This window comes from Tupaia chinensis, unplaced genomic scaffold (assembly GCF_000334495.1).
Source record: "Tupaia chinensis unplaced genomic scaffold, TupChi_1.0 Scaffold000132_1, whole genome shotgun sequence".
NCBI lineage: Eukaryota > Metazoa > Chordata > Mammalia > Scandentia > Tupaiidae > Tupaia > Tupaia belangeri.
In genome coordinates this window covers 4,160,217-4,173,806 of record NW_006159601.1, presented here as the reverse complement: position 1 = coordinate 4,173,806, position 13,590 = coordinate 4,160,217, and the positions used below count along the sequence as shown (strand labels likewise).

Genomic DNA, 13,590 nt, shown 5'->3' with positions numbered 1-13,590 from the left:
ATGGTGGCTTGCTTTCTCACTTCCTCTCTCTCTCTCTGTGTCCCTCTCTGGTCAAATTAAAATAAATAAGTTAAATAATTCTTTTAAAATAAAATAACTAATTATAGATTTGGCCAGCAAGAAAATTATTGAGATCAAGAAGGAGATTTTTTTTTTTTTGGAGAGGTTTTATGCTATAAGGGCACGTGCGCTCGCCAGACAGACAGAGAGAGACAGAGAGACAGAAAGTGAGAAATCACCCCCCAGGGGGGATGGCCATGCCGCAATCCCTTCTGCTCTGGTCTCCTTTCGGGATCTTGGGCACGCACGCACACGCGCCCGGCGTGAGTTTTAAGCCACCGGGGTCCAGGACGTGAGCCGCGGTCGACTACATGGGAGTCCAGCGACATAGCCATTATGCTAACTGCTGGTCCCAAGAAGGAGATTTATTGACAGAGAATACATGTCGAATCAGGTAGAATTTTGTTTTAATAGGTACCAGAAGATAATGTAATGGTTATGTGGCTGGACTCCCATGTAGTCAATTATAGTTAAGTCCCGGACCTGGTGGCTTAAAACTCAAGCCGGGCACATGTGCATATGTGCTTAAAAATCCTCAGAGGATAATGGAGGAGAAGGGATTGCAGTGTGGCCATTTCCGGGGGGTGAGGGGGTGAGTTTTTGTTTTCTGTCTCTTTCTCTCTGGCGAGTGCATGCTCCCTATAGCAAAAATCTCTCTAAAAAAAAAAAAAAGAATAATTTTGTTTTAATAAATGCCTCAAGATTTCATTTTGTGGGGCTGGCAGGTGGTGTAGTGGTTAAAGGCATTGGGCTCCCACATGGCAGACTGCAGTTTGAGTCCCAGACCTGGCGGCTCTCTCTCTCTCTCTGTCCCTCTCTGGTCAAATTAAAAATAAATGAAGTTAAAATAATTCTTTGAAAGAAAGAAAAAATAGATTTCATTTTTGTGCACAAACAATATATCATAAAACCTTGATTTGCTTATGAGTTATCTTTGTTTTAACAGATTATTTTTCTAATTAAAAAAATTATACAAAGTAGTAAAAGTTTATTACAGAAAACAGGAACGTACATGATAACCAACACAATGGAAAAATTTCCTTATACTTCTGTTACCAAGGGATACCTATGTTGAATTGTTGATGTCTGTCGTTCTAGACTTTTTCTTTCCATTCTATACGTGTGTTATTAAAAATAAGTTTATATGATAAACTTATTTGGTGAATTTACTTTTTTATGTAGACCATGAATAACTATTCAGTCATCAAAATTTCTTTATTTGTGTATTTTGTGACTGCTTAATAGTCTTCGGGATCGGGCGGGCCAGCAGATGGTCTGGTGGTTAAGGACGCTGGACTCCTACATGGTTGATTGCGGTTCAAGTCCCAGACCTGGCAGCTTACTTTCTCACTCTCTTTCTCACTCTGTCCCTCTCTGGTCAAATTACATAAAGTTAAATAAAATAATTCTTTAAAAAAATAGTCCTTGGAATCAGTGGACGGTGTAATGGTTATGTCACCGGACTCCCACATGGTCAACTGCAGTTCAAGCCCTGGACCTGGCGGCTTGAAACTAATGCAGGGCTTGTGAGCATGTGTGCCCAAAATCCGGAGAGGAGAATGGAGAAGAGAGTGTGGCGTGGCCACCCCGCCCCCCCTTATCTCATTTTCCGTTCTGTCTCTCTGGTGAGTGCACGCACCCTCTAGCAAAAGTCTCTCTCTCTCAAAAAGTCCTTGTGAGAGATGTACTGTAACTTATTTTAAAATCTCCTATGATTGGAATTTAGGTTGTTTCTATTTTTGCTACAATAGCAGTTATATCTACTGTTTTTGCATCTTTGATCATTTCCATAAAATAACTTCCTGAGAATAGAATTATTTTAAAAAGAATTTATGCACTTTAAGGCTTTTTAAACACATTGCCCTCATACTTGCATTAAAATAGAAACTTTTTTTAGTTGCAGAATGAAGAAGAGCCTGGAGAACCCGAGCAGGCTGCAGGCGATGCTCCTCCCCCGTACAGCAGCATCTCTGCAGACAGTGCAGGTCGGTAACCGGGTGGGTGAGGTGATGCCCAGCTCCTTACATACACTGTGCGTGGGCCACGTGGCCAGCTGTGCAGTTCAAGAGCTGGACCCAGCAGCTTTAAAAAATAATGCCAGGCATGCATGCATGTCCAACATCCCAAAAGGAGGGAGAAATGGAGAAGGGATTGCAGTGTAACCGTTCCCCATGAAGGGGTACTTTCCCATTTTCTCTCTCCCTCTCTCTCCAAAGGGTGCCACACCCTCTGGCAAATTAAAAAAAAAAAAAAGAAAAATACCCTGTCCTTTAATATGATGGTCAAAGGAACGGTTACGGAATATGTCTGGCTTACAAATAATTGAGAGCTAGATCAATTTAAAAGTCACCCCAGCCTCTTTCTTTCATTTATAAACATCTCTGGGTCCAGTTATTAAATCTGCATTCTTAGGTGAACGGCAGGGTTTTGTTTGCCAGAGTTAGGGGAATCCTTTTATCCCTTCAATTTAGTTCATTATTAAGTAATGGTCACTTGTTTCCTTTTATGCTATAGCGTATTTTGACTACAAAGATGAGTCTGGGTTTCCAAAGCCCCCTTCTTACAATGTGGCCACCACACTACCCAGTTATGACGAGGCTGAGAGAACCAAGGCCGAAGCTACCATCCCGTTGGTTCCTGGAAGAGTAAGTACAATTTGCCATGTTACCTGATGGCTGCTTCATGGGAATTAAATTACCTCCATTAGCCACTTTTGATTTATAACTTACTATTGTATTGAATAGTAAAAGTACAGCCAACCTTAAGAAACAAGTATCTTTTCTTTTGGGATAATAAGCTCATCTCCTCCTGAAAATGATGAGTTGAAGTGGTTTAAGTGGGCGGAAACTGGCTTGTCGAACCACCTCAGTGTTTTTGTATCTCTCCTACCACCAGCACTGTGTCAGCTCACTGGGGTTGACTGCCACATCTTTGCACGGGAGATGATTCAGGAAATACAAGGACTTTGCCTCAGTTCTGCATCCTTCTTATTTTGGTGCTAGGTGGATAGCTGCTAGTGAGGTCTGTGGAGAAAATAAATATATGCAACTTCATAGAATTAAAAATTCACAACAGGGACCAGAACCCCATGCTTCCAGCTGTCCAGATCATGCCATTTTGTGGGGACATGGTGAGTTCAGATCCTGTCAAGCCTCACGTTGGCTTGTGGGGGTCCGAGAGGATGTGATGTAAGCCAGGAGAGGTGTGTGTTTGTTTGTTTGTGGGTTTTTTTTTTTTTTGAGAGGTTTTTGCTATGGAGTGCTTGGGTTCTCCAGAAAGAGAGAGACAGAAAGTGAGAAATCACTTCCCAGTGGGGGGTGATTTCTGCAATCCTTTCTCCTCCATTCTCCTCTCGAGGTCTTGGGCACACACGCACATGTGTCCCACATGAGTTCAAGCCACCGAGTCTGGGACTCGAACTGCAATCGACTACATGGGAGTCCAGCAACATAGCCATTACGCCAACTACCGGTCCCAAGCCAGGAGAGACTTTTGGGCACTTCTGGTTCTTTTTTTTTTTCACCCTGGCCATAGGGCATGTGTGCTCACCAGAGAGAGACAATGAGAGGGAAAATAAATCACCCCCACAGGGGATGGCTACAGTGCAGTCCCTTCTCCTGCATTCTCCTCTCAGGATTTTGAGCAGTTATGCACACATGCCTTGTGTGATTTTCAAGCCACTGGGTCCAGTGATTGTACGTATTGGAGTCCAGTGCCTTAACCACCACATCACCTCCTGGCCCCAGCTTTTTACACAAGGTGCCATATATTTTGAAATGGATAGGTGTAAGCTTTGTGTAAGCAGTATTTCTACCATGTAAGAGCCTAACATCCAGTGAGGGTAAAAATTCCACACATACCCAAGTGTAAGTTGCACAAGAGCCCTGGGCACCAAGAACTGTGACTTTATCCTGGGTGATCATGGGAGACAGTGGAATTTTAAGTGGACCCAGAGTTTTGATTAATACAAGCATTCCGGAAGGAAAAAGCCTAGAAAACAGATGTGAGTTCAGTCAGGCGCGGGGCAGATCTGTGGGCATAGTCATTGGTTTTGCTTAAGCGAAGAGTTCATGAAGAGTGGTAGGAAGATGTGACCAGAATGCTGTTTTTAGGAGCGTTCCTTGAACTGTTGTTTATAGGAGCCTCCTTGGAATACAGGCTGAGGCATTTAGACTTAGTATGTACAATAATTCATACAGAATCCTTTAAAGTCTTCTAGTAGGTGTATGAAAGGACTAGTATGGTACTTTGGAAACGTGAACCTGACAACCATTTTTAGTAGGGATCATGTTAGAAGAGATACTAAGATAGGAAGAATAATTAGAAGGCAATTGCAGTATTAGTAGAAGTTACTTTTGCATATTTTTATAGTATGTCTTTTTACTATTATTATTATTATTATTAAGCTGTAGGGTGCATGGTTTTGCCTGAGAGAGATGGAGAGAAAGCAAGCATCCCTCAGGGGGGTGACCATGCTGCAGTTCCTTCTCTTCTCTCCTCAGAATTTTGGGGCACACATGGACACTGCCTAGTGTGTCTTTCATGCCACTGGGTCTGGGGCTTGAACCACACAGTCAGCCATGTTGGATCCAGATGCCTTAACCCCTGTGCCACCTAGCTGGCCCTTGGAGTATATCTTTGAAGAGTTATCGAATAAAAAGAAATCACTTCTAATTTGTCAGAACCATATTCTGCTAATGTGAAGTCAGTACTAGATATTTCATATTTTAAAAAGTTGATTATATAACAAGTGCATTCTTGTAAAAATTTGAAAGGGTTTCCAATTAGAAAAGGAAGCTGCCCCTGTCACCTTCCGTTTCTCTAGTTCCCATTCCCCAGGAGAGAACAATTATTAACAACTGGTATGGATCTTCTCAGCCTCTTTTCTTCTTAGGATTAGTTTAGATTGTCTATTTTTGGGAGACTTCATGAGCTATTTACAAGTCTCACTTCTACTTTTAAGCATATGATCAGTTTTTATAAAAATTTTTAATTTAGGAGCCAGCAGGTGGTGTGGTGGTTAAGGTGCTAGACATACCCACATGGCCGACCATGGTTTGAATCCTGGACCTGGTGTCTTGCTTTCTTACTTTCCTTCTCTCTCTGTGTCTGTCTTTCTTTGGTCAAATTAAGATGAATGAATGAATGAATAAAATTAAATAAATAATTCTTTAGATTTATTTATTTATTTTTAATTTGCCAGGGAGTGCACAGGTTCACCCTAGAGAAGGAAAATGAGAAAGCACCCCTCATTGGGAATGGTCACTCTATAATCTGTTCTCCTCCACTTCTCCCTCTTTTCAGGATTTTGGGCATGCACCCACTTGTGCCGGGTGTGTTTTTCAAGCTGGTGGGTTCAAGACTTAAGCCACATAATTGGCCATGTGGGATTTAACCATCTTAACCACCATGTCACCTGCTGGCTCTCATTTATCAATAGCACAAAATATACCTACATGGGTTGAAAAGGTAGGCTACAGGTGTTGGTGTTGGTTGGAATTATGTTCTTTATAGACCTGCTATATCACATTTTCAAGTTAGGACTGAAGGATCCTCTCTGTTGATAAGATTGGAGGTGACGTTGTTTCAGACCTCAAATGCGATGGCGTTGACCTCTTCATGTGTGATCCTGTGGTCCTCCCTGCCTGCCCCGCCCCCACGTCTAATAGAGCGTTTCAGCTGGTCCATTTATCTCCGTAACACACTCTGGATTATTAATATTCTAGCCCAGGCAAGCCCTGTTTTATTGATAGTCTAGAATTTGAGCCAAATGTGTAAGTACATTTTCTTTTTTTGAGATATATATTTTTTCAAAAGAAGAATGAATAGTTCTTTGTGGACTTTTAAATTTTTGAGGTGTATTATTAAAGATAAATTTGGGTTATAAATGAAAAATTTATTTAGAAAGCTAGGAGGATAAAAGAAAGATCTATTTCTTCCGTAATTACAGTCAGCCCTCTGTATCCAAGGGTTCTCATCAATGAATTCAACCAACTGTGAATCGAAAATAATTGTTTTGATCAAAAATATTTAAGGTAAAAAGACAGTAAAAAAAGAACTGTATACTCCACAATAAAAAAAATACAGTATAACAACTATTGACGTGGCACTTACATTGTATTAGGTATTATAAGTAATCTAGAAAGGCGCTTTGACGTATACAGGAAGGCCTGCATAGGATATATGCAGATATATGCCATTTCATAGAAGGGACTTCAACATCTAAGGGTTTTGGTATCTGTGGAAGGTCCTGGAATCCATTTCCTGTGGATATCAAGGGCTAGTTGTATATCTTTACTTTTAAGGAAAATGAAATTAAAGGCAGACTGTGCCTTTAATGCTTGTAGTTTGACTACTGAGCCAGAACAATAAATTTTCTCTTTTGCCCCTTCATTTTTCTTGACGTCGTCCCTTTGTCTAGAAATAATTTATTATGCATTTACCTTATTCTTTTCAACTAGGATGAGGATTTTGTGGGTCGGGATGATTTTGATGATGCTGACCAGCTGAGGATAGGAAATGATGGAATCTTCATGTTAACTTTTTTCAGTAAGTATATACACGTAGGAAAGCCACTTCCTACAAACCAGAGTGCCTTGGGTTGTGGGTGAATCTGACTGACTTAAAAACTATTTGAACTAATATAGTGATATGTTATATTTGTTTAGTGCCTTTTACTGGAATGTTCTGAGTTCAGTGTACTTTTAGCATCCCTCGCTTTGCCTTCTGTTTCCATAAAATGTGTGGAAAGTATAAAGCCGTTCCAGGATGCTGCCTTTTTATATGAACTAAGCCTCACGTTCTGGGGCTGCAGGGCCCCTTAGCATTGCTCTGTTCGCACACAACCTGTAGAATAGGAGTTAGATGTCTTGCGTATTCTGTTCTGCAAGCTCCTGTTTTCTACCACAACAAAGTCAGCCTTGTTTTTGCTTCTTGATGTTACAGTACATGTATCTTTTCATGTGCCTTACTGAGAAGCAATCCGCCATTTTTTTCATTTGCTGTATTAAAAAGATAAATGAAATGTGATGCTTTAAGAGGTGATATTATGTAAGCTGTCACAACTCCAAGAGCAGGATAAGTGGCTTGAGTCAGGTTATTTGGAGGCATTAATTTAATATTCAAGACATTTATTTTTATTTACTGACATATAATGCACACAGTGAAGAGCACAGGTCATAAGGATACAGTTCGATGGATGCTAAGGCATTTTGAAAGTGAATAGCACTGAATATAATAGTGCAGAAAGCTCAAATCTAGAGAGGATACCGTCTTGTTTTTTCCATGGGGGAAGACAGGACGGTGTCTTGGGGGAGGTGAAGTGAGGGTGGTAGTGGGAAAGTCATTTAATTGGAGGTAGGTGTAAAGGGCACTCCAGGTCCTTGTGTAATAGGACATGTCTGACATCTTCGTCCCTTTGCTTTACAGTGGCATTCCTTTTTAACTGGATTGGGTTTTTCCTGTCCTTCTGCCTGACCACCTCAGCTGCAGGAAGGTATGGGGCCATTTCAGGATTTGGTCTCTCTCTTATTAAGTGGATCCTGATTGTCAGGGTAAGTTGTACAATAGAAAAGATAGACTTTGTAGAGAGACAATAATTAGAGTGATTTTGAATATTTGATTTTTCTTTTTAGCTATCTCTGCATTTTAAATGATTTTTGGTTCTGCTTTTATGATGAAGTAGAATTAAAATGAGTTGCAGGGGGCCAGAAGGTGGTGTGGTGATTAAGGTGCTGGACTCCCACGTGGTTTGAGCGACTTGAAAATCACATTTACTGTGTGTGCCCAAAATCCTAAGAGGAAAATGGAGCAGGGATTGCAGCGTGGCCATCCCCCCTGCGGAGTGGTTTCTCACTTTCTCTTTCTCTGGCGAGTGCACACATCCTATGGCAAAAACCTTAAAAAAATTGCAGGTGGACCATACATGCACCTTTTGTAGTCAGATCTAGTGAATGCTGATCTAGCCTACAGGGTGTTCAGCAGCTACTTTCTTCTATTTTGAATGTTCTATGACAGTATGTGTGCATGCCTCACTGTTTAGTTTTATTCATGATAGAGTGCGCATGCGTGTGCAAAAAAGGGAGAAGGCGTAGGATCTAGCTTCCTGCTCAGTGCTGGACTCCTGCACGACAGGGCCAGCCCTGGAGCTGTTTTTATAATAAAAGAAGGGATATCACTTCTTTGGTGTCTCACCAAAATGGGCATTCCTCTCATTAATTCTGCTGAGATTTTATTCTACTGTTGTTCTTCCCTCTTGTCTTTTCTCCTTTCCTCCCTCCCTTCCAGGATCGATTATGCTAAAATGTTTGGGGAAACAAAGCTGCTTAGCAAGTGCTACTCCTTTAGCGGCCTAAATGATATAGAAATACACATCTTCAGTAACTTGGGAGGTACCAGTCAGTTAAAATTGCATCAAATAAAGTTATAAAAAGATCTAGGTCTTGAAAATATGTTCTGATTTCAGATAAGTTTATTCCTATTAATCTTCTAGACTAAATAGATTTATTCAGTTGGTAGTCTTATCTAATTAATGGATATTGATTGAACACTGTAGTTTCTCAAAGTAATTTCATCTTATTCTAAAGCAGCTATTAACATTATTAGGATGCCAGAATCCTTTTTTTTTTTTTTTTTTTTAATGAGAAATTTTTGCTGCACGGTATATGAGCTTACTGGAGAGACAGCAGACAGAAAGTGAGAAATCACTTCCCAGGGGAGATAGCCATGTTGCACAATCCTTCTCCATTTTCCTCTCAAGATTTTGGGCACATAAGCACACAACGTTTGGCATGAGTTTCAAGCTGCCAGGTCCGGGACTCGAACTGTGGTTGGCCAGGTGGTAGTCCAGTAACAAAACCATTGTGCTATCTGCTGGACCCTAGAATCCTTTGAAAATAGGATGAAAGGTATAAGCTTTCCCGCTAGACAGCTAGTATGTATCAGTCTAAAACATGGAGTGTAGGTTAAGAACTCAGTCCTTTAAAAAGTATTAATTCTGGGCCAGCAAGTGACATGGTGGTAAAGGTGCTAGCTCCCACATGGACGACTATGGTTTAAGTCCCAGACCTGGTGACTTACTTTCTCGTCCCCCCCTGCCCCATGAGTGCATATGCCCTATAGCAAATTTAAAAAAATAATAATGAATAAATCTTAATTTAAAAATTAAAAACTTAAAATAAATAAATAAAAGGTTTGAATTGGTGGACCACAACTGATTACAAAATGTTAAAAAAGAAAAAAAAAAAACATTCTGGCCATGTGTGTGAGCTTGCCCAAAATTCTGAGGAGAATGAAGAAGGGGTTGTGGTATGGCCTGCCTCCTCTCCCTGCCCCTCACTCACCTCTGCCCTGACTCTGGAGAGTGCACATGCCCTGCAGCAAAAAAATCTTTAAAAAGTTTTAAATTCTTCTGTAATTTTTTGTTTGTTTGTTTTGTTTTAAGAGAGCGAGGTTTTTGCTGTAGAGTGCCTGGGCTTGACGGAGAGACAGAATGTGAGGAATCACCCCCACCGGGGGTAGGGTCACACCGCAGTTCCTTCCCCATTCTTCTCTCAGGATCTTGGGCACGCATGTTTCAAGCCTCCAGGTCTGAGGCTGGAATTGTGTCGACCATGAGGGGAGTCCTGCAATGCAACCATTATGCTTGCTATCTGCTGGTCCCTCTTCTGTAAATCTTAACTGTTAACTTTATTAAGACATAGAGTACTACATTTTAATTCTCAAACTTTAGTTAAACTTGGACACCCAGTCTTCAGAGAAAACAAGTAAAACTTAGTTGCCAGTATTTTTTTAAGCTAATAGACTACTCTTTTTTAAAAATTTATTTATTATTAATATTTTCTTTTTTTTTTGGAGAGGTTTTTGCTATAGGATGCGTTCGCTTGCCAGAGAGACAGAGGCAGAAAGTGAGAAATCACCCCCGAGGGGCTGGATGGCCATGCCATAATCCCTTCTCCTCCATTCTTCTCTCAGGATCTTAGGCATGCACGCACATGCGCCTGGTGTGAGTTTAAGCCACTGGGTCTGGGTCTCGAACTGCGGTTGACTACATGGGAGTCCAGAGACATAGCCAGTGCATCACCTCCTGGTCCCGCTAATAGATTACTCTTTTTCTTTCTTTTTTTTTGGGGGGGGGGAGAGATTTTTTGCGATAGGGCGCGTGCGCTCACCAGAGAGAGAGAGACAGACAGACAGAAAGCGAGAAATCACCCCCCAGGGGAGATGGCCATGCCGCAATCCCTTCTCCATTCTCCTCTCGGGATCTTGGGCACGCACACACATGCACCCAGCGTGAGTTTTAAGCCACTGGGTCCGGGATGCGAACCGCGATCGACTACATGGGAGTCCAGCAACATAGCCATTACACTAACTGCTGATCCCTAATAGACTACTCTTTAAAATTGAATCGAATGAGTCAACTTGTATCAGTTAGGAGGAAAATGAGAAAGCAAGCCACCATGTCCAGAACTCAAATCATGGTTAGCCGTGTGGGAAGTTCAGTACACCACCTGCTAGCCCCTGGGATTCCCTTTTTTTTTTTTTTTTTTGGTAAAAGTTTTTGCCTTAGGGTATGTGTACTTGGGGAGAGAAAAAAAGAGATAGTGAGAGGGAAGTGAGAAATCACCTCCCGTGGGGTATGGCCACACTGCAATCCCTTCTCCATTCTCCTCCCAGAATCCTGGGCACTCAGCACACATGTGCCTGGCATGAGTTTCAACCTGCTGGGTTTATGACTCGAACCATTGTCGGCCATGTGGGAGTCCAGCAATGTAATTGCTATGCCATCTGCCAGCCCCTAGGGTTGCTTTGGAGCTAGTAGAAAAGCTTCATCAAGATTACTTAGAAATCAAAATGGGGGAAAGTTCATTTCCTATGAAAACAAATTCTGGAGGTTAGTAATCAGTGGTTCACAGACATCGGCAGGGACAGCTGACAATTCAGTGCGGCTGTAGTCCCCCCTCCCCTGAGGGTTAAACGGTAGCTGTTTGAGGTGTGTGCTGAAAGCACACGTGCTCAACAAAAAGGGTATTATTTCTTCTCTTCCGCTTTTTCTTTAGAACAGGGAAACCTTCTCAGAAGCCCTCAGTTTCCATTGGCCAGAATGACAGTCTGTGCCCATCCCTAAAGCAGTCTGGCAAGGGGATGGGATTACCATGAGGCACATGTTAAGCTTCCAAGGTTAAGGCTAGGCTGCTGGCAGGGGCCCAGGGTCAAGTCTCTCGAATAGAGGGCGCCAAAACCAGCTGAACAAATGCTCCTGGCACTGAGGTAGCAAAGTGGAACTATTATGGAAGTCAGTTTTAGAAGGGCATTTATTATGTAGACCCAAAAATAGGTCTTCCACAAAACAACTATATTCTGTATACTTTCAAAATGAGGAGTTCACAAAGCTGAAAGCTATTATATTTAAAGATTGCTTTTCTGTGAAAGGGAATGTATTTGAGTTTGTTGTAACCATTTTAAATGAGTAATGCATAAAGAACTTTCCACTTACGTTTTAAACTATCAGGGCTGAACAATAGCATTGGTATAATGAAGTCTCATACTGTGTGTACCCTAAGTTACAGTGTGAAATTGTTAAGCTGCTACAAAGTGTTTTGCCTTATTTTTCAGTTTTCCACCTATTTCCCTGGATACTTTGATGGTCAATACTGGCTCTGGTGGGTGTTCTTGGTTTTAGGTAAGTGCTTTTAATGTAAGAAGAGGAGAGAAAACTATTACAAGTAGAAGTGTTTTTAGAAAACTTTATCTCATTGTTATAATTATAATGTGTTAATCATCAATAATTGTAATTTAAAAAATATTTCCTTCTAGATTAGCCTCTTGTAACCAATCTTAATAACAGCATACATGTTAATAAAACCTTTCTCTGTGGTAGTAGGCTTTTCCTAACCCATTTATAAATACCGTGGCCTCATGTGATCAGTGGAGTTTAAGATAATTATACTATGAATTCTTTTATTCGCTTGTGAATTACTGACACAAAGAGTTCACAACTCAAACCCCAAATTGCTTATAGTTGTAGTGTAACCAATTTTTAAAGAATTCTTTTTATTTAACTTTAGTTATTTATTTATTTATTGACCAGAGAGAGACAGAGAAAGAGAAAGTGAGAAAGCAAGCCGCCAGGTCCACGACTTGAACTGTGGTCCGCCATGTGGGAGTCCAGAGTCTTTAACCACCACACCACCTGCCAGCCCCTAGTGTAACCAATTCTACGTGGCTCACTATTGGCTGGATCTATCTGCATCAGTAGAAAACAGAAAATGTACAGTCTAATTAAATACAACTTCTGAAAGAACCACTGTGGCATTTCTTCCATTCTTTAGTTCACCATTGATGAGAATAAGAATTGTCTTATATTTAAGAGGACTTTTTTTTAGGTTGTTGTTCTTCAGATAATGTTTTACTCTATTATGAAAACTTTATTCCCTAGGCATTAAACAAAGAAATGAATGCTGGGTTGGCTTATTTCTAATGTTGGCTTCTTCATTCTTTGTAAAGAAAATGTGCATGATGCAGTAAACGAGGCCATGATCATTGTCATTTCTACAAAGCGGTTGCGAGGCCGTCTTATAACTATTAAAGATAGTGTGACTGTTTTGCTGTGCTTTTGTGACATTATTGTTTCCCAGCTGCTTTTTGAACCTTTCTGTCGCCTCCTTAATTAAGATCCGTGGTGGCAATGATGTTACGGGTCTGGCCAGCACAGCTTAGCACCCAGGTCTTCAGGTACACAGTAGATTCAGATCTGATTTGCCTAGGCTGGCAGAGCCAGGCATCACAGGCTCTAAATTTTACTTAGAAAATACAATTTATTCATCATCCCCCGACCTGCCCAATTGCCTTGTTTACTCCACTGTTCCAGTGACCATTGGAATTCCAAGGAAAGAGACAAAGTGATATTCTTTTCCTCCCTTGATCATTGGAAAATTGTTTAATAAAAATGATCTACAGGAAAGTAACTTAGGAGGAATGGTTTCTTGGATTTCCTGCTAACCTGTCTCTTTAGGAGAAAGGCTAGGGACCGGCAGTTAGCGTAATGGCCATGTCGCTGGACTCCCATGTAGTTGACCATGGTTTGAGTCTAGGACCTGGTGGCTTAAACTTATGCCAAGCGCATGTGCCCAAGATCCCGAGAGGAGAATTTAAAAAAATCCTTCAATGATTTAAGAAAAGAAACCCTCACAAACAGGTGTTTAAAAGAAAAGAAAATGACTCAAAGATTGGGTGCAAATGCACGATTGTAGCCAGAGTTTCACCATATTTTCTTTGCAAATAAATGGTACATGGCAAGAATGATCAATGATAAAGCATTAAAAATCCATTTCCCATGAAATTTGAATACAGGGGGGAAAAATCCTTTAAATTTTCTTAAATCATTTATGCCGGAAGCCAGCAAATGGCGTAGTGATTATGTCTCTGGACTCCCACACGACCAACCAGGGTATACCTTGAAATTCACACCTTGCACATGTGTGTGCGTACCCAAGATCCCAGGAAGAGAAGGGATTGCGCGTGGCCATATCC

General features: G+C 41.1%; 1 protein-coding gene across 1 annotated transcript in view; it reads left to right on the top strand.

Moving 5' to 3' along the window:
- Positions 1–1,957: 1,957 nt before the first annotated feature.
- NDFIP1 (Nedd4 family interacting protein 1) overlaps positions 1,958–13,590 on the top strand; it is a gene marked incomplete at its 5' end in the record, with an annotated part of 24,200 nt that continues 12,567 nt past the window's right edge. Inside the window, 5 exon segments of the mRNA XM_014586401.1 lie at positions 1,958–2,045; positions 2,575–2,705; positions 6,522–6,609; positions 7,489–7,613; positions 11,674–11,740. Coding sequence (XP_014441887.1) covers positions 1,958–2,045; positions 2,575–2,705; positions 6,522–6,609; positions 7,489–7,613; positions 11,674–11,740 — 499 coding nt within the window.